The sequence below is a fragment of the Loxodonta africana genome, chromosome X (assembly GCF_030014295.1).
Source record: "Loxodonta africana isolate mLoxAfr1 chromosome X, mLoxAfr1.hap2, whole genome shotgun sequence".
NCBI classification, from domain to species: Eukaryota; Metazoa; Chordata; class Mammalia; order Proboscidea; family Elephantidae; genus Loxodonta; species Loxodonta africana.
The window spans coordinates 79,799,341-79,821,032 of NC_087369.1; the positions used below are offsets into that span (position 1 = coordinate 79,799,341).

The following is a 21,692-nucleotide window of genomic DNA, read 5'->3' on the forward strand; positions in this document are numbered from 1 at the left end:
ATTTCTAGTGTACTGACTGTTTTTTATCATGAAGGAATGTTGGATTTTGCTAAATGCCTTTCCTGTGTCTATTGAGATGATCATGTGGTTTTGATATTTCATTAATTGATTTTCACTTGTTACGCCAAGCTTGTATTTCTGGGATAAATCCAGCTTGATCATGGTGTATAATCTTTTTAATGTGCTGTGGGATTCCATTTCCTAGTGTTTTGTTGAGAAGTTTTGCACCTATATTCATAGGGGACATTGGTCTGTAATTTCCTTTTCTTGTGATGTCTTTATCTGGGTTTGGTATCAGGTTAATACTGGTCTCGTAGAATGAGTTAGGAAGTATTCCAGTCTTCTTTTATTTTTTGGAGCATTCAAGAAGGATTAGTGTTAATTCTTTAAATATTTGGTAGAATTAATCAGGGAAGCCATTTAATGATTCTTCCTTACTGAGTTTTTGGTTACTGATTTAATCTCTGTATTTATTTACTACAGGTCTATCGAGATATTCTACTTCTTGAGTCAGTTTAGGTAATTTGTGTGTTTCTAGGAATTTCATCTAGATTATCTAATTTGTTGACATACATTGTTCATAGTACTGTCTTATAATGATTTTTATTTCTGTAAGGTCAGTAGCAATGTTCTTTTTTTCTGAATTTTAGTTGTTTCTATCTTCTCTTTTCTTTGTAAATGTAGCTAAATTTTCTCAATTATATTGATCTTGTCAAAGAATCAAATTTTTGTTTTGTTGATTCTATTCTTTTTCTAGTCTCTATTTCATTTATCTCTACTATGATCTTTATCATTTCTATATTTCTCCGAGCTTTGGGTTTAGTTTGCTCTTCTTTTTCTAGTTCCTCAATGCATAAAGTTAGGTTAGGGATTTGGAATCATTTTTTAATGTAGGCCTTTACAGCTATAAATTGAAGGCACTGTCTTCACTGCATTCAAAAGTTTTAGTATGTTGTTTTCATTTTCATTTGTTTCTAAGTATTTTCTAATTCCCCGTGTAATTTCCTCTCTGACCCATTGGTTGTTTAAGAGTGTGTTGTTTAATTTCTACACATTTGTGTGTTTTCCTTCTGTTTTTGATTTCTTGCTTTATTCCATTGTAACCAGAGACGATTCTTTGTATGATCTCAATCTTTCCAATTTTATTGAGACTATTTTTATGGCCCAATATATGGTCTATCCTGGAGAATGATCCATGTGTGCTGGAGAAGAATGTGTGTTCTGCTATTTTGGGCGTAATATTCTATATACATAACCGTTCTATTTGTCCTCTATTTTCTTATTGATCTTTGACCTAGATGTTCTATCCATTACTGAATATACGGTATTGGAGTTTCTGACTATTATTGTAGAACTGTCTATTTTTCCCTTCAGTTCTGTCAGTGTTTGCATCACATATTTTGGGGGTCTGGTGTTAGGTACATATATGTGTATAACTGTTATATCTTCTTGAGTTGACCCTTTTATAAATACATAATATCATTTGTCTCTTGCAACAATTTTTTGACTTAACCTATATTTTGTCTGATATTAGTATAGGCACCCCAGGTCTCTCGTGGTTACTACTTTCATGGAATACTTTTTCCCCATCATTTCACTTTCAACCTATTTGTCTTTGGATATAAAATGAGTCCCTTGTAGACAGCATATAGTTGAATCATATTTTTTCTGCCAATCACTGCCTTTTGATTGGAGAGTTTAATCCATTTACTTACGTCTGCCATTTTTTTTTTGGTATGTCTTATTCTCCCCCAACCCCACTTCCTCCATTACTGCCTTCCTCTGTAGTTAGTTGATTTTTTGTAGTGAACCATTTTGATTCCCCTCTCATTTCCTTTTGTGTATATATTTTTTGTATTTTCTTTGTGGTTACCATGGCAATTATACTTAAATACTAAATTTATAACAATATAATTTGAATTGATACCAACTTAATTTCAATAGCATATTAAAACTGAGCTCCTATACAGCTGTGGTCCTCATTCTCTTTATGTTATTGTCACAAAATTACATCTTTTAAATTGTTTGCCCAATATAGATTTATAATTATTTTTACTCATTTTAAAATTTTAAATCATGTAGGACATAAAAAGTGGAGTTACAAATCAAAAATAAAATAATGGTTTTATATTTGCCCATGCAGTTAACTTTGCTGGAGTTCTTTATTCTTCATATAGCTTCAAGTTACTTTCTAACATCCTTTCATTTCAACCAGAAGGACTCCTTTTAGTATTTCTTATAGGTCTAGTTGTAACAAATTCTCTTAGCTTTTGTTTATCTGGGACTATCTTAATTTCTCCCTCAGTTTTGAAGGGCAGCTTTGCTGGATATAGAATTCTTGGCTTACATTTTTTTTTTCCTTTCAGCACTTTAAATATGTCATTCCACTGCCTTTTGGCCTCCATGGTTTCTGATGAGAATCAACTGTTAATCTTATTGAGGATCTCTTGTATGTGATAAGTTCCTTCTCTCTTGCTGCTTTCAAGGTTCTCTTTGTTTTTGGCTTTTGACAGTATAATTACAATGTGTCTCAGTGTGGATTTTTTTGAGTTTATTCTACTTGGAGTTCGTTATGCTCTTGATTGTGTGGAATTATGTCTTTCATCAAAATGGTAATGTTTTGGGCTATTATTTCTTCAAATGTTCTTTCTGCCCCTTTTTCTCTCTTCTCTCTTTCTAGGACTCCCATAATGCATATGTTAGTCTGCTTTATGGTGTCCACAGATACCTTAGACTCTGTCACATTTCTTCATTCTTTTTCCTTTCTGCTCCACCAAATGGATAATTTTAATTGTTCTGTCTTCAAGTTTGCTGACTCATTCTTCTGTTTGCCAAATCTACTATTTAACTCCTTCAGCACATTTTTTCATTTCAGTTATTGTACTTTTCAGCTCTAGAACTTCTGTTTGGTTCCATTTTATAATTTCTATATTCTTACTGATATTTTCATTTTGTTCATACATTGTTCTCCTGATTTCCCTTAGTTCTTTGTCCATGTTTTCCTTTAGCTCTTTCAGCATATTTAAGACAGTTGTTTTAAAGTATTTTTCCAGTAAGTCCAACGTCTAGGCTTTCTTAGGGTCAGTTTCTGTCACTTTATTTTGTTCCTTTGAATGGACACCCTTTCCTGTTTTTTGTATGTCTTGTAATTTTTGCTGTTGTTGTTAAAAACTATACATTTCAATAATATAATATGGCAACACTGGAAATCAGATTTTCCCTCTTCCCTATGATTTACTTTTTTTTTTTTTGAAGGCTGGAATAGTCTGTTGTTTTATTGACTTTTCTACATTTTTTTGCAAAAAGTATATTTGTTTTGTGTGGTCACTAATGTCTGTTCCTTTGGATTGTGTTTGGCTAGTGTTTTGACAGAAATGTCCTTGAATATCAGGAGCTAAAAAAAAAAACAGAAACAAACAAACAACAACAAAAACACCTCTCCCTGTCTTTGCAGATTGGCTCTGTACTGGGGAACTACTTCAACACTTAGCCAGGCTTGTACTGAGCCTAGAGGTCAGCCTAAGGTGAAAGAAAGCTTAGGGTTTTCTCAGGTCTTCTCTGAGCATGTGTCTTGCCCTGGGTATGTGCGTGGCTTTCTAAAGTTTTCCTGTGATTTCGAAGGGGTGCTTTTGGGTGCCCTAATTTCCCAAAGAATCTCTCTCCCAGGCTTTTCTTCCAAGGTCTTATGTGGTTTATTGTATGTTTCATTTGTAATCTTTTGCCACAGGTGGCTGTAGTTTGATCATTTGTCTTACACTGTGCCTGCCACTTTTCTGCCCTGATTGAGTTCTGAAATAGGCAAAACAGAGATAAGTGTCTTGTGTCAGTCCTTAAGGTAGCCACCAGACATTTTAGGACAGACAAACTCAATAATTTGTGAATAATGTCTGCTCTTTCCAGAACCAGGGACCAGGGTCCCACACTAGGAATATGAGCTACTGTCTTCAAGGCAGCCACCATGCTGGGGGTGGGGATCAGGCAAGTAAAAACACCACAAAGATTTCCTGCTGTTTTCAAGTTGTCTTCTTCTTAATTCAGCATTCACTTGGTTGCTGTAAACCTTTGATTATTTTCCAGAGTTTTGAAAAAGTTGGTTCTGACAATTTCTGCTTGCTTTCTGATGTTTCTATGGGGGGATTGGAGCTAAGAGCTGCCTACTCCACCATCTTGCTGATGTCACTCTGCCCTCTATATTTTTAATATTATTCCAAACATACCTTTTAAATTGGTGCAAATCTATCTGGCTATTTTCACCTGATGTTTTAATATAAAGAAGTATACTTTTGTTCATATAAATTTCCTTAGTTGTGAGGCTGAGCAATTTTGTCTATGTTTATTAGCCAGTTGTATGTCTTCTTTTGTATGACCTAGTCATAGCTTTTGCCCAGTTTTTCTACTGTTGGTATTCTTTTTCTTATAGATTTTTAATTTAAATTTATAAATATTTTATTCCACTGTGTTGCTTGTTTTAAAAGTTTCTTGGATTATCTTGGGTCATTTATTAATTTATATTACCAAATCTATTTTTTTCCTGTATGGTTTCTGAGTGAATCCTCTCCATCCCATGATTATAAAAATATTTTCCTCTAATATTTTTAAATTTTGACTTCAATGGCTTTTTTCTTTCTTTCTTTTGGGCTTAATTTTTATGCATGGGATGAGGTAAAAAATAATATTAATAGCTACCACTGGGGGTAAATGTGGTAGACCTAAGGTTTGATATGCATAGAGAAGGTGTGAAGCAGCCACTTTACTTGTGGTCGACAGTAATAAAAAAATTTCTGAACCGTGATGAGAACCCAGTTAAAGTTTGACAGCATGAATTTACTGTAGGCCAAATCTGGATGGCTATGTGCCTTTCTTTAGTGATTATGCTGCTGAAGATCAGGAGAAGAACTGGATGGTGGTGGCTCACTGTGCTTGGGGAAAAAAATGAAACAGCAGACATGACTTAAAAAAAAGGAAAGAAAGAAAAAAAAGAAATGTAGTTAGATTGGATTATAAAAGAGAGAGGAAAGAGTTGAATTATTTGAGGTCCAAATGAGAGCAGGGAATAGGTGTGGGGAAGTAAGAGAGATTACTTGTTGTTGTTAGTTGCTGTTGAGTTGATTCTCACTCATGGTGGCCCCATCTGTGCAGAGTAGAATTGCTCCATTGGATTTTCAAGGCCGTGACCTTTCAGAAGCAGTTCGCCAGGCCTGTCTTCTGTGGCGCTTCTGGGTGGGTTCGAACTGCCAGCCTTTTGGCTAGTAGTTGAACGCTTAACCATTTGTGCCACTGAGGAAGCATAGAGAGATTGTAGTCCGTAGGGAAACTTTGAATCAGCAGTCTTAGAGGCGGAGCAATGCTATAGTGGGTGACTGATATGAGGCACAGATCATGGCTAAAGGAGAAAAATTTGTGAGGGTGAGTAGGTGGATGCTAACATGGATGCCAAAGTCACTTAGGATAATAAACAGTATTGAAGGTGCCAAAGAAAGAAAAAGTGGGCCCAGGAAGTGTCAGCCTATGGCAACACTGATGATTAAGTGACAGAAGACATAAACTTTAAGAGCAGCAGCAGGAAGGCGCTGCATAAATAGTACAAAGTGGCATGAGGGAGTGAGGATCTGGGTAATCTAGTCCCTTCTTTTGTTGAGAAAAAGGGAGTAAGAGAAGATGAGACTTCCACAAAAATGGATAGTGAGGGACGTGTTGTCTTTAGGGAATATCTTACTTTGTTCTAAGAGGAAGAAGGGAAAGGAGGAGGTGAAGGTTGATGATAAAGAGAAAATTACCTACAACAGTGTAGGAAAAACTCTTCCTAGTTTGCTGGGGTAGGGGGCGGATAGGGTTATGGATGGCCTTGACGGTCAGAGTAAGGATTTGGAAAATACAGGGCTACTAGAGATTTGGGGGGGGAGGGAGATTTTGGGAAAAGGAAGTGATACAGCAAATGTGTTTGGGGGAGATAGATTTGATACGGATACACAGGAAAAATTGGAGAAGAGAAGAAAGAGCTGGAGACCAACTAGGAAATGAACTACAGAAATTCAGAAGAGACACAATATAAAAGCTTGACTCAAGAATGCCTTTGAATGAACCTCAATTCTAGCCTCAGGAAGATATGTGGCTCAGAGGAAGGAAGATTTAGATGAAGGAAAACCCACTGACCATTGTGCTATGAAAACAGAACATTGGATTCAATTCTCAGCTTTGCTGTCACATAGTTGTATGACCTTGTGTAAGACATTTAACTTTTCAAGGCCTCAAATAATTTACGAAATAATGAACCTGAAGTAGGTAACCTCTAAGATCATTAATTTCCAGTTCTAAATTCTATCAATGAATGGACTTTTACCTTTCATTTCCTTTAGATTCCAATAGTCTTGTTTATAAGCAAATATAAGATTGTCAGAAGTAGAAACTGATATGAAAATGAACTAGTAGAAAACCAAACAAGAGAAGAAAGATGATATTGACAAATTGAGTGAGTAGAACTTCTCAAATTTTAATGTACATACGAATCAATTGGGGATCTTCTTAAAATGCAGATTCTGATTCAATAGGTCTGAGGTGGGGTCTGAGATTCTGCACTTAAAACAAGCTCTCAAGAAATGCTGATGTTGCTGGTCCGTGAACCATACTTTAAGGATTAAAACCTTACAGAACGAAGCTCTGTTGTTTGTCACTTCAGCTTCCTTTGTAAAAGAGGCTAATTTCTTGGAGTTTCTTTTTGGTTGCACGACAGGCCTTTATGACTCTGATGTCAGCTGTGAAGATTAGGTTTGTCTCTTCTCTTTAATTTTAGGCTCCCCCCCTTATCTATGCTTCTGCATAGTCTCAAAAACGAATGAGGAAACTTCACTTCCATGAGATAGAATAGACGTACTTAGGCCTATTCGTTCTACTAAGTATAACTAAAAACCCTGGACATGATATATAAAACAAACTTAAGAAGACTCTGAAAGGTGGCGAGAAGGAAGACTGGCTAGGGACTTTGGGACCAAGGAAGGACATGGTGGTTAGCTCCCTCGGTTTTCTTTTTGCTCCATATATACAAGACTTGGTGCTAGAAATGTCGATGGGCACAGACAAAAAGAGGCCCCAAGAAAAATCTCTTCTCTCTAACCAAAAATGAGGAAAAGGGGGACATAGCAAGATAGAAACTTTTTAGAAAATAACTGCTTTACTCTAGCCAAACATCAAAAACAAACTAGCATCTGTGTCTCCACCACCACCCACTCCAGCAAAAGTCAAATGAGGAGACTAGACTTATGCCCTGGGTGGTATCAGAGAAGGCCAAGAGACTTTCATCCCAACTGGCTGGTAACAAGGGTATCCCTCATTTCCCCTGTGGTGTCAGTGGATCCTAGATTTCCACTCTCACCCAGCAGTAAGAATATGCCACTGCCCCTCCCTGCTGGCATAGTGTCAAAGGAGGAACAAAATCTGCAAACACTTTTGGAGAACAGAATTTTCACCATCACCCACACTTAACTGTGCTCATGAGGAATCTCTACATGGATCTAGAGACAGTCATTTGAACAGAACGAGGGGATAATGCATGGTTTAAAGTCAGGAAAGGTGTGGGTCAGGGTTCTATTCTTTCACCATACCTATTCAATCTGCATGCTGAGCAAGTAAACCGAGAAGCTGAACTATATGAAGAAGAACGGGGCACCAGGATTGGAGGAAGACTCATTAACAACCTGCGTTGTGCAGATGACACAACCTTGCTTGCTGAAAGTGAAAAGGACTTGAAGTACTTACTGATAAAGATTCAAGACCACAGCCTTCAGTATAGATTATGCCTCAACATAAAGAAAACAAAAATCCTCACAAGTGGACCAACAAGCAACATCGTGATAAATGGGGAAAAGATTGAAGTTGTCAAGGATTTCATTTTACTTGGATCCACAATCAACAGCCATGGAAGCAGCAGTCAAGAAATCAAAAGACGCATTGCATTGGGCAAATCTGCTGCAAAAGACCTTTTCATTTATTTATTTAGATTGTACTTTAGGTGAAGGTTTACAGAACTAGCGTCTCATGAAACAATTAATTTACATATTGTTTTGTAACATTGGTTGCCAACCCCACAGCATGTCAACACTCTCCTCTTCTCCACCTTAGGTTCTCGATTACCAGCTTTCCTGTCCCCTCCTGCCTTCTCCTCCTTGCCCCTGGGCTAGTGTGTCTATTTAGTCTTGTTTTGTTTTATAGGCCTGTCTAATCTTTGGCTGAATGGTGAATCTAAGGGGTGACTTCATTACTGAACTAAAAGGGTGTCCAGGAGCCATACTCTTAGGGTTTCTCCAATCTCTGTCAGACCAGTAAGTCTGTTCTTTGTTTTGTGTGTGTGTGAGTTAGAATTTTGTTCTACATATAGTTCTCCAGCCTTGTCTGGGACCCTCTATTATGATCCCTGACAGAGCAGTCTGTGGTGGTAATTGGGCACGATCTAATTGTGCTGGACTCAGTCTGGTGCAGGCTGTAGTACTTGTGATCCATCAGTCCTTTGGACTAATCTTTCCCTTGTGTCTCTGGTTTTCTTCATTCTCCCTTGCTCCAGACAGGGTGAGACCACTGGAGCATCTTAGATGGCCGTTTACAAGCTTTTAAGCCCCCAGCCACTACTCACCAAAGTAGAACGTAGAACATTTTCTTTATAAATTATGTTATGCCATTTGAGCTAGATGTTCCCCAAGACCATGGTTCCCACAGCCCTCAGCCCAGTGATTTGGTCCCTCAAGGAGTTTGGATGTGTCTATGGAACTTCCATGACCTTGCCTTGGACAAGTTGTTCTGGCTTCCCCAGTATTATATACTGTCTTACCTTTCAGCAGAAAAAAAAAAATGGAACCTGTTGCCGTTGAGTCGATTCCGACTCATACTGACACTATAGGACAGAGTAGAACTGCCCCATAGAGTTTCCAAGGAGCGCCTGGTGGATTTGAACTGCCAACCTTTTGGTTAGCAGTTGTAGCACTTAACTACTACGCCACCAGGTTTTCCCCCTTCACCAAAGTTACCATTTATCTGTTGTTTATTTAGTGTTTTTCCCTACTTGACCCCCCACCTTGTAACCATCAAAGATTGTTTCTTTTTGTGTGTAAATCATTTCATGAGTTTTTATAGTAGTGGTCTCATACAATATTTGTCCTTTTGCGACTGACTTATTTCACTCAGCTTGATTATCTCACTCCAGATTCATCAATGTTGTGAGATACCTTGCAGATTCAATCGTTGTTCTTTATTGTTGTTTAGTATTCCATTATCCATATGTACCATAGTTCGTTTATCCATTTATCTGTTGATGGGTACCTAGGTTGTTTCCATCTTTTTGATATTGTGAGCAACGCTGCAATGAACATGGGCGTGCATATGTCTATTCGTGTCACAGCTCTTATTTCTCTAGTATATATTCCTAGGAGTGGGATTGCTGGGTCACATGGTACTTCTATTTCTAGCTTTCTAAGGAAGTGCCATATCATTTTGCAAAATGGTTGTACCATTTTGCATTCCCACCAGCAGTGCATAAGAGTTCCAATCTCCCTGTAGCCTCTCCAACATTTGCTATATTCTGTTTTTTTGATTCATGCCAGCAACGTCGGGGTGAGATGGCATCTCATTGTGGCTTTGATTTACATTTGTCTAATGGCTAGTGGTCTCGAGCATTTCCTCATGTGTCTGTTAGCTGCTTGAATGACTTCTTTGGTGAATTGTCTGCTCATATCCTTTGCCCATTTTTTAATAGGATTATTTGTCTTTTTGTTGTAGAGGTTGTCTTAGTCATCTAGTGCTGCCATAACAGAAATACTGCAAGTGGATGGCTTTAACAAAGAGAAATTTATTTTCTGACATTCTGGTAGGTTACAAGTCCAAATTCAGGGTGTCGACTGCTTTGGAAAGCAATTTGCAGTTCCTCAAAAAGGTAAACATAGAGTAATCATGTTGTTGTTGCTTGCTGCAGTAGAGTTGGCCCTGATCCTTAGTGACCCCATGCACAATGGAACGAAATGCTGCCTGGTCCTGTGTCATCCCCATGATTAGTTGCAGAATGGACCAGTAACCATACGACCCAGCGATTCCGCTCTTAGGTACATACCTAATTGAAAACATCTGTCCATACAAAACATGTACATGAATGTTCTTAGCAGCATTATTCTTAATGACTAAAAAGTGGAAACAACCCAAGTGTCCATCAACTGATGAACAGATAAACAAAGTGTGGTATATCCATTCAGTGGAATATTACTTAGCAATAAAGAGGAACAGAATAGTGATAAATACCACAACATGGAGGAATCTCAAAAACATTATGCCAAGTGAAAGAAGCCAGACATAAGAGACCGCATATTGTATGATTCCATTTATATGAAGTGTCCAGGAAAAGAAAATCTATAGAGACAGAAAGCAGATCAATGGTTGCCTAGGGCTGAAGGTGTGAGCAGGGATTAACTGCAGATGGGCAAAAGGGAACTTTTTGGGGCAATGGAGATCTTCTAAAACTGGATTGTGGTGATGGCTGCACAACTCTCTAAATTTCCTAAAAATCATTGAATTGTACACATACAATGGGTGAATTTTATGGTGTGTAAATTATTTTTCCATAAAACTTTTTTAAAAAAAAATCACTGAATAAACCTGCCCTGAAAAGAAACAGAACAAAAAAACAGATGAGGAGGGACTAGACAACAGGTCTTCATTGTTCCTTCCACTCTATCACCTGCCTCTAAGAAATAGTGAGAAGAAAATTACGCTTTTTCAAAAGGTTAATTCATCACAGGGAAAGTACTGACCCTACCAGGTTTTGAAAATACAAAATAACTAAAAATGCCAGGAAGTCCTGCTATTTTGATCTACTCTATAGTATACTTGTTTTAGAAAATTTCTACTTTAAGTTATTTACATTTCACAAACCCAGGGAAATTTTGTACTGTGTAACTACATTGTAATATGAATTTATTTACTTGAAAACTTATATTAGAAAGCATCACTCTACATAATTTCAAATACACAAAACAGTTCAGTTCTTTAAAATTAGCTGAAAGTTTAATATCACTGTTTGACTTACTGTGTGGCTAATAATGCTCACAGCATCTTCAAAATAGCCCCAAGCTTCTTCCAGGGGACAGAGCTCTGTACCTGACACCCGATCTGGCACTGAGAGGTTAATCAAGCTGTGCATACATTTGCTGGAAATCAAAAAGAGAAACACTCACCCCATAAGGAAAAAGATCATTGGCTTCAAGGCTAAAATAAGAAAAACTGAATAATCTCATCGGAGACTAAGAGCTTCGAAACACTTTGGAAAGCAGTTTGCAGTTCCTCTGTTCTTGCCTCAATTTTATCTGGCCTCCAACCTCAGAAGACAGATTTTTTTAAATTAATTTTTATTGTGCTTTAAGTGAAAATTTACAAATCAGGTCAGTCTCTCATACAAAAATTTACATATACCTTGCTATACACTCCTAACTGCTCTCCCCCTAATGAGACAGCACAGTCCTTCCCTCCACTCTCTCTCCTCGTGTCCATTCGGGCAGCTTCTGGCCCCCTCCGCCCTCCCATCTCCCCTCCAGACAGGAGATGCCAACACAGTCTCTTGTGTCTGCTTGATCCAAGAAGCTCATTCTTCACCAGTATCATTTTCTATCCCATAGTCCAGTCCAATCCCTGTGAAGAGTTGGGTTTGGGAACAGTTCCTGTCTTGGGCTAACAGAAGGTCTGGGGACCGTGGCTTCCGGCGTCCTTCTAGTCCCAGTCTGACCATTAAGTTTAGTCTTTTACGAGAATTTGGGGTCTGCATCCCACTGCTCTCCTGCTCCCTCAGGGGTTCTCTGTTGTGTTCCCTGTCAGGGCAGTCATCGGTTGTGGCTAGGCACCATCTAGTTCTTCTGGTCTCAGGCTGATGTAGTCTCTGGTTTATGTGGTCCTTTCTGTCTCTTAGGCTCATAATTACCTTGTGTCTTTGGTGTTCTTCATTATTCCTTGCTCCAGGTGGGTTGAGACCTATTGATGCATCTTAGATGGCCACTTGCTAGCGTTTAAGACCCCAGACGCCACTGTTCAAAGTGGGATGCAGAATGTTTTCTTAATAGATTTTATTATGCCAATTGACTTAGATGTCCCCTGAAACCATGGTCCCCAAATCCCTACCTCTGCTACAGTGGCCTTTGAAGCATTCAGTTTATTCAAGAAACTTCTTTGCTTTTGGTTTAATCCAGTTGTGTTGACCTCTCCTGCACTGTGTGTTGTCCTTCCCTTCACCTAAAATAAAACTTATCTACTTTCACCACTATCTAATTAGTGGAAACCCTTCTCCCTCCCACCCTCCCTCCCCATCTCGTAACCATCAAAGAATATTTTCTTCTCTGTTTAAACTAGAAGACAGATTTTTGAAGCTATAAAAGGGGCAAACCAATCCTTCCTTTTATCATGCCTATAGTTAGTTGTCTTTCAGTCTTTTTTAACTTCCTGCCCTAGGGAGATGTGGCTGTTACTATAATTTGTGAGCTGATTCAATTTACAAGCACTTTAAAGCAGATTGTTACATCCTCTAATGGGCAAGAGAATTGAGATTTTAATTGGGAATAATTCCAGAAGAACTGTCTCTTAAGTCTCAGAATAGGAAGACTGCAATGAAGTTTTTGAGGGAAAAATCACATAACATATTTTTCCCTATGTCTGGGCAGGGAAGGATTACCCAGTAATATGTAAAACCTAGGTGAAATTGTTCACCACAGATTAGTAAATAAACAGAAGTAAGCCCATGCTTACTGGGTCATCCATCCCTGTCAGGGGCTGTAAATTTGCAAAGAGGCTTTGAATTCTGTAGGAAGGTGCTGTGGGGTTGGGAGAGAGACAGATGCCAGCCATACCTGGAAGCAGAATCTTTGACGTGTGAGAAAATGTGAAACTGTTCACTGCAGGTGATATGGTAAACAAGGTAAGCTCCGTGCTTACCTTGCTTATTGGATAACCTGCCCCTGTGTGTGGGCATAGAAAACATATACAATCTCCAATAAAAAATATTTTATGTTATGTACAGCACTTATTGGTCTTTAAAGAAAGGTGTTTAGAAAAAAACTATGAGGCAAATATAGCAAATTGTTAACATTTGTTAAATTTGGGTGATGGATACATTGATATTTGTTCTATTAATCTCTACTTTTCTGTACATTTGGAATATTTAGTATTAAATAGTTATACACTTAGACTCACACAAAGAAGCAAAATTTCCGTCTTTTTTCCTCCTTTGGGAAAACCAGACTCCTTAATCTTGCTAAATAATTCTTGGTCTGTAATACAACTCTTAATATGGATGGAGCTGTTCTGAGGACTTTTTAGCCAGAATTACAGGCGAGTGCCTCCCCTTAATCATCTTTAAGTCAGACCGGTTGAATGTGATTGATGACTTATGGGGCATTGATTATAGCTCTTTTGGCTGTGAAAAAGCCTGGACTAGGTGCTGAATTACATTTACTAACCTGTATTTCAAAACATCGATTGAGTCTTTCTTTTTGTGGAGCAATAAACCGCTTTTCAGGGCCTTTAGAGCAATGGAGGGATAGTGTACAGGCATTTCCATCGCTAATGCTATAGGAAGGAAAGAAAAAAAATTTAAATACCATAATCTCATTCATCATAGTTTTTATCACAGGCTACAATTTGCTTTCTCTAGCTAAACTGTTGTAAATCTACTGATTTACAACAACAATAACAAAACACAAAAACAAAACCAATTTTATAAAGTGATGACTCCACAGATGCTTTCAGAGATAGCTTCTACTTTTGAACAGAGTAACATGGTAGGATTTCCAGGTTACATCCTTTCTTCAGCAAGCATCAACAGAGAACCTACTGTTTCCGTGACCCTGCACATAGTCATACTGTGAAGCAATGATCTTGCACACCAGAGTCAAGGAGAGGCACACCAAGTAGGAAACAAAGGACATCAGTAAAAGGACACTAATTGAAAGCAGATTTATAATATAATATGCTATGAGTTTTTTTGGGTTATACTGTTTTTTAAAAATTATTATTTTGTTGCTGTTGAGAATATACACAGCAAAACATACACCAATTCAACAGTTTCTACATGTACAATTCAGGGACACTGATAGCATTCTTTGAGTTGTGCAACCATTCTCACCCTCCTTTTCTGAGTTGTTCCTCCTCCATTAACATAAACTCACTGTCCTCTTAGGTTCCTATCTAATATTTTGAGTTGCTGTTGTCAATCTGGAGCCCTGGTGTCACAGTGGTTAAGAGCTATGGCTGCTAACTAAATGGTCAGCAGTTCAAGTCCACCAGCTGCTCCTTGGAAGCCTTATGGGGCAGTTCTACTCTGTTCTATAAAGTTGCTATGAGTCGGAATAGACTTGATGGCAATGGGTTTGGTTTTTTGGTTTGGTTGTCAATCTGATCCCATATAGATAGATCTTAAAAGAGCACGACGCTCAAGGCAGATGTTCTTTACTAGTTGTCTTACTTATCTAGTGCTGCTATAACAGAAATACCACAAGCGGATGCAGGGGAAGATTATCCAATAGGCAAGGTAACTACGGTGTTACTTTGCTTACCAGATCATCTGTAGTGAACAATTGCACATGGTCTGAAATAGATTTACAACAACAATAACAAAACACAAAAATAAAACCAATTTTATAAAATGATGACTCCACAGATGCTTTCAGAGATAGCTTCTACTTTTTGAACAGAGTAACATGGTAGGATTTCCAGGTTACATCCTTTCTTCAGCAAACATCAACAGAGAACCTACTGTTTCTGTGACCCTGCACACAGTCATACTGTGAAGCAATGATCTTGTGCACCAGAGTCAAGGAGAGGCACACCAAGTAGGAAACAAAGTACATCAGTCAAAGGACACTAATTGAAAGCAGATTTATATTATAATATGCTGTTTTTTTTTAATTATTATTTTGTTGCTGTTGAGAATATGCACAGCAATTGTTCACTACAGATCAGTAAGTAAGCACAAGTAAGCCCATTTTTACCTTGCTTACTGAGTCATCTGCCCTGGTCAGGGTTTGTAAATTTGAAAGGAGGCTTTGATTCTGTAGGAGGTGCTGTGGGGTTGGGAAACAGACAGATGCCAGCCATATCTAGAAGCAGAATCTTTGATGTGGTGAGAAAATGTGAAATTGTTCATTACAGGTAAGCACTGTGTTTACCTTGCTATTGGATAATCAGCCCCTGAGTGGATGGCTTTAACAAACAGAAATTTATTTTCTCACAGTTCAAGAGGCTAGAAGTCCGAATTCAGGGTGCCGACTCTAGGGGAAGCCTTTCTCTCTCTTTCAGCTCCGGAGGAAGGTCCTTGTCTCTTATGAAGACTTCTGCTTCTGGGCAGTCTTCACGTGGCTTGGCATGTCTCTTTACCTATCTCTGCTTCTCTCACTTGCTTGCTTAATCTCTTTAATATCTCAAAGAGATTAACTCAAGACACACCCTACACTAATCCTGTTTTATGTGTGCAACAAAGAGAACCCATTCCCAAATGGGATTATAACCACAGGCATAGAGGTTAGAATTTAAAACACATATTTTTGAGGGACACAGTTCAATTCATAACACTAATTAAGTTAAATTATTGTTGGGTATTAAGCAGGGCTTCTAACGGTTCCTTTTGGTTCCTCAAACCCATGATGATAACTTGCATTTTTCACCCCAGAGATAATGAATCAGAATGTACAGTTTAACAAGATCCACAGGTGATTCTTATGTATAATAAAATTTGAGAACCACTGTTTTACTAGTGATTCTCAGAATTGTTCCCTAACCAGTAGCATTAGCATCACCTGGGAACTTTTTGGAAATGCAAATTCTCAGCAGGTGTTCAAATTGGAATGAACCTGTTCAAAGCCTTGGTGTTAAGAAGACTTCAGGGGATATTTTTGGTTTAAGTGTTCAAGATTATCTCAGGGCAATAGTTTCAGGGGTTCATCTAGCCCCCTTGGCTTCAGAAAGCCTGGACTCCATGAGAATTTGAAATTCTGCATTTTTCTGCTTTTGATCGGGATTCCTCTATAGAATCCTTGATCAAAATGTTCAGTAATGGTAGCTGGGCACCATCCAGTTCTTCTGGCCTCATGGTAAAGGAAGCAGTTATTCATGGAGGCAATTAGCCACTTATTCCATAACCTCCTCTTATTCCTGACTCTCCTTCTTCCTCTTTTGTTCCAGATGAATAGAGACCAATTGTTGTGCCCTGAATGTTTGCTTGCAAGCTTTTAAGACCTCAAGCACTACACAACGAACTAGGAGGTAGAAGAGATGCACTAAAGACATTAGTAGGCCAGTTAACTGGGATGTCCTATGAAACGATGACCCTAAACCTCACAACTTCATCTCATGTGCTGGACATATTATCAGAAGGGACCAGTCCCCGGAGAAGCACATCATTCTTGGTAAAGTAGAGGGTCAGCAAAAAAGAGGAAGACCATCGACAAGATGGATTGACACAGTGGCTGCATAACAACGATTGCGAGATGGCACAGGACCAACCTTGTTTTGTTTTGTTGTACACGGGGTCGCTATATGTAGGAACCGACTTGATGCCACCTGACAACAAAAACAAAACTTCAAAACGATGGAACCAAATCCCATGAGGTGTTTGGTTGTACATAAGCAGCCTCAGTAGCTATCCCCCCCACCTTTTTTGGTCATTGTTGTAAATAAATCACATGAAATTTTCTTTTTAATTGTGTTTTAGATGAAGGTTTACAGAGCAAACTAGTCTCTCATTAAACAATTAATACACATATTATTTTGTGACATTGGTTGCCAACCCCATGACACGTCAACACTCTCCCCTTCTTGACCTTGGGTTCCCCATTACCAGCTTTCCTGTTCCCTCCTGCCTTTTCGTCCTTGCCCCTGGGCTGGTGTGCCCCTTAAGTCTCGTCTTATTTTATGGGCCTCTCTAATCTTTGGCTGAACGGTGAACTTCAGCAATTACTTCAGTACTGAGCTATAAAGGTGTCCTGGGGCCATACTCTCAGGGTTTCTTCAGTCTCTGTCAGATCGGTAAGTATGGTCTTTATTTATTTATTTTGTGAGTTAGAATTTTGTTCTAACATTTTTCTCCAGCTTTGTCCAGGACCCTGTATTGTGATCCCTGTTAGAGCAGTCAGTGGTGGTAGCCGGGCACTATCTAGTTGTGCTGGACTTAGTCTGGTGGAGGCTGTGGTAGTTGTGGTCCATTAGTCCTTTGGACAAATCTTTCCCTTGTATCATAGTCCTCTAGTGCTGCTATAAAAGAAATACCACAAGTAGATGGCTTTGGCAAAGAGAAATTTATTTCTTCACGGTAAAGTAAGCTAAAAGTCCAAATTAAGGGCGTCAGCTCCAGGGGAAGTCTTTCTTTCTCTGTCGGCCTTTTCATCAATCTTCCCCCAGACCAGGATCTTCTCCATGCAGGGACCGTGGGTCCAAAGGATGTGCTCTGCTCCCTGCACTGCTTTCTTGGTGGCATTAGGACCCCCCTCTTGAGAGATACAAGGTGGTGCAGGCCATAACCCAGGGGAACTCCCTTTACATTAGATCAGGGATGTGACCTGGGCAAGGGTGTTACAATCCCACCCTAATCCTCTTTAACATAAAATTACAGTCACAAAATGAAGGACAACCACACAATACTTGAAATCACGGCCTAAACAAGTTGACACATATTTTTGGGGGGATACAATTCAATCCATGTCACCTTGTGTCTTTGGTTTTCTTCATTCTCCCTTGCTCCAGATGGGGTGGGATGAGTGGAGTATCTTAGATGGCTTCTCACAAGCTTTTTGGACCCCAGACGCTACTCACCAAAGTAGAATGTAGAACATTTACTTTATAAACTATGTTATGCCAATTGAGCTAGATGTTCCCTAAGACCATGGTCCCCACAGTCCTCAGCCCAGTAATTTGGTCTCTCAGAGAGTTTGGATGTGTCTGTGGAGCTTCCATGACCATGCCTTGGACAAGTTGTGCTGTCTTCCTCAGTATTGTGTACTGTCTTACCCTTCAGCAAAGTTACCACTTATCTATGGTCTATTTAGTGGTTTTTCCTCCTACCCCTCCGCTCCCTCGTAATCATCAAAGATCGTTTCTTTTTGTGTGTAAACCATTTCATGAGTTTTTATAGTAGTGGTCTCATACAATATTTGTCTGTTTGTAGTTGACTTATTTCACTGAGCATAATGCTCTCCAGATACATCCATGTTGTGAGATGCTTCGCAGATTCATCATTATTCTTTATTCTTATGTAGTATTCCGTTGTATGTACCATAGTTTGTTTATCCATTCATCTGTTGATGGGCACCTATGTTGTCTTTATCTTTGTGCTATTGTTCACAACGCTGCAATGAACAAGGGTGTGCATATGTTTATTCGTATGATGACTCTGATTTCTCTAGGATATATTCCTAGGAGTGGGATTGCTGGATCATATGGTATTTCTAACTTTTTAAGGAAGTGCCACGTCCTTTTCCAAAATGGTTGTACCATTCTGCATTCCCATCAGCAATGCATAAGAATTTTGATCTCCTTGCAGCCTCTCCAACATTTGTTACTTTGTTTTTTTGATTCATGCCAGTAATGTCAGGGTGACATGGTATCTCATTGCAGTTTTGATTTGCATTTCTCTAATGGCATTTTTTAATGGCTAGTGATCGCGAGCATTTTCTCATATATCTCTAAGCTGCTTAAATGTCTTCTTTGGTGATTTTTTTTTTTTTGGTGAAGTGTCTGTTCATTTCCTTTGCTCATTTTTTGGTTAGATTATTTGTCTTTTTGTTGTAGAAGTGTCGGATATTCCTGCAGATTTTACAGATTAGACCTTTGTCAGATTTGTCACAGCCAAATTTTTTTTTTCCAAGTCTGTAGGTTCTTTTTTTACTCTTTTGGTGAAGTCTTTTGATGAGTATAAGTGTTTAAATTTTAGAAGATCCCAGTTATCTAGCTTATCTTCTGGTGTTTGTGTTGTCAGTCATGGTTTGTGTCCTGTTAATTCTGTGTACTGGGGCCTCCAGAGTTGACCCTATTTTTTCTCCTATGACCTTTATAGTTTTTGGTTTTATATTTAGGTCTTCAAGCCATTTTGAATTAGTTTTTGTTGTATGGGTCCTGTTTCATTTTTCTGCAGATGAACATCCAATTATTCCCATACTGTTTGTTAAAAAGACTGTCTTTTCTCCATTTAATGGACTTTGGGCCTTTGTCGAAGATCAGGTGACCACAGGTGGATGGATTTACATCTGGGTTCTCAATTCTGTTCCATTGGTCAATGTGCCTGTCATTGTAACAGTACCAGGCTGTACTGACTACCATAGCTGTATAGTAGGCTCTGAGGTCAGGCAGTCCGAGTCTTCCTACTTTATTCCTCTTCAGTAGTGCTTTACTTATCTGGGGCCTCTTCCCTTTCCATATAAAGTCAATGATTAGTTTTTCCATCTTGTTAAAGAATGCTGTTGGTATTTGGATTGGGATTGCATTGTATTTGTAGATTGCTTTTTTTTTTTTTTGGGTAGAATTGACATTTTCACAATGTTAAGTCTACCTATCCATGAGCATGGTATGTTTTTCCATTTAAGCAGGTGTCTTTTAGTTTCTTGACGTAAGTAGTGTTTTGTAGTTTTCTTTATATATAGGTCTTTTACATTCCTGGTTAGATTTATTCCTAAGTATTTTATTTTATTTTTTGGTGCTATTACAAATGTTATTGTTTATCTGATTCCTTTTTTGTAGTTCTCTACTTTATAAGAATCCAACTGATTTTTGTATGTTTATCTTGTATCCTGTGACTTTACTGAATCTTTCCAGTAGTTTTTTCATGGAGTCTTTTGGGTTTTCCATACTATCATATCTGTAAATAGGGACAGTTTTACTTCTTCAGTAAAGGAAGAAGTTCTACTTCTTCCAGTAGTTTTTTCGTGGAGTCTTTTGGGTTTTCCATGTATACTATCATATTGTCTGCAAATAGGGACAGTTTTACTTCTTCCTTACCAATTTGGATGCCCTTTATTTCTTTTTCTCACCTTATTGCTCTAGCTAAGACTTCCAGCACAATGTTAAATAGGAGTGCTGATAAAGGGCATCCTTGTCTTGTTCTTGTTCTCAGGTGGAATGTTTTCAGTTTTTCTCCACTGAGAATGATGTTGGTTGTTGGTTTTGTATAGAAGCCCTTTATTATGTTGAGGAATTCCCTTCTATTTTTAAGTTATTGAGAATTTTTATCAGGATTGGGTGTGGGACTTCATCAAATGTCTTCTCTGTGTCAAATGAGATGATCATGTGATTTTTCTTTTGTTTTATTTATGTGGTAGATTATTTTGATTTATTTTTCTAATGTTGAATCATCCTTGCATACCTGCTATGAATCCCACTTGGTCGTGGTGTATTATTTTTTTTACATGATGCTGAATTCTATTGTCTAGAATTTTGTTGTGAATTTTTGCATCCATATTCATGAGAGATATTGGTCTATAATTTTCTTTGTTGGTGGTGTCTTTCCCTGGTTTTGGTATCAGGGTTAAGCTGGCTTCAGAGAATGAATTCAGAAATATCCCTTCCATTTCTACATTCTGAAATAGTTTGAGTAGTGCTGGTATAAGCTCTTCTCTGAATGTTTGGTTGAATTCTCCAGTGAAGCCATCTAGGCCAGGTTTTTTTTGGGGGGTGGGGTGGGGAGCTTTTTGAATTACCTTTTCAATTTCTTCTCTTGCTATGCATCTGTTCAGATTTTCAACTTCAGTTTGTTTTAGTTTGGGTAGGTAGTGTGTTTCTAGAAACTCGTCCATTTCCTCTAGATCTTCAAATTTGTTGGAGTATAGTTTTTCATAGTAGTCTGTTATGATCCTTTTTATTTCTGTTGGGTCTAATGTAATGTCCCCCATTTCATTTCTTATTTGAGTTATTTGTGTCCTGTCCTGTTTTTCTTTTGTCAGTTTGGCCAGTGGTTTGTTGATTTTGTTGATCCTTTCAAAGAACCAACTTCTGGTTTTGTTGGTTCTGTCTATTGTTTTTCTATTTCATTTATTTCTGCTCTGATCTTTATTATTTTCTTTTCTGGTGGTGTGGGCTTCTTTTGCTGTTCTCTTTCTATTTTTTCTAGTTGTGTAGCTAATGTTTTGATTTTGTCCCTTTCTTGTTTTTTGATGTATCTATTGCTATAAATTGACCTCTGAGCACTGCCTTTGCTGTGTCCCAAAAGTTTTGGTATGATGTGCTTTCATTCTTGTTTGATTCTAGCAATTTTTTGATTCCTTCTTTGATTTCTTCTATTACCCAGTAGTTCTTAAGCAGGGTGTTATTCAGTTTCCATATATATATATATATTTCCCCTTACTCTTCCTGTTGTTAATTTCTACTTTGATGGCATTGTGATCAGAGAAGATACTTTGTATTATGTTAATGTTTTGGATTTTGTTGAGGGTTGCTTTGTGGCCTATTCTGGAGAACGTTCCATGTGCATTGGGAAAGAATGTGTTCTTTGTAGCTTTTGAGTGGAATGTTCTACGTATGCCTATGAGGTCAAGTTGGCTGACTGTGGCCTTTAGATCTTCTGTATCTTTGTTGAGTTTCTTTCTAGATGTTCTGTCCTTTACCGAGAGCGGTGCATTGAAGTCTTCTACTAGTATTGTGGAACTGTCAATTTCTCTTTTCAGTGCTTTTAGAGTTTGTTTTATGTATTTTCGAGCCTT

General features: G+C 38.2%; 1 protein-coding gene across 1 annotated transcript in view; it reads right to left on the reverse strand.

Annotated features, from left to right (window-relative positions):
* The window catches only part of TEX11 (testis expressed 11), a 472,254-nt gene that overhangs the window by 43,823 nt on the left and 406,739 nt on the right, over window positions 1-21,692 (reverse strand). Inside the window, 2 exon segments of the mRNA XM_064278445.1 lie at window positions 11,060-11,180; window positions 13,473-13,581. Coding sequence (XP_064134515.1) covers window positions 11,060-11,180; window positions 13,473-13,581 — 230 coding nt within the window.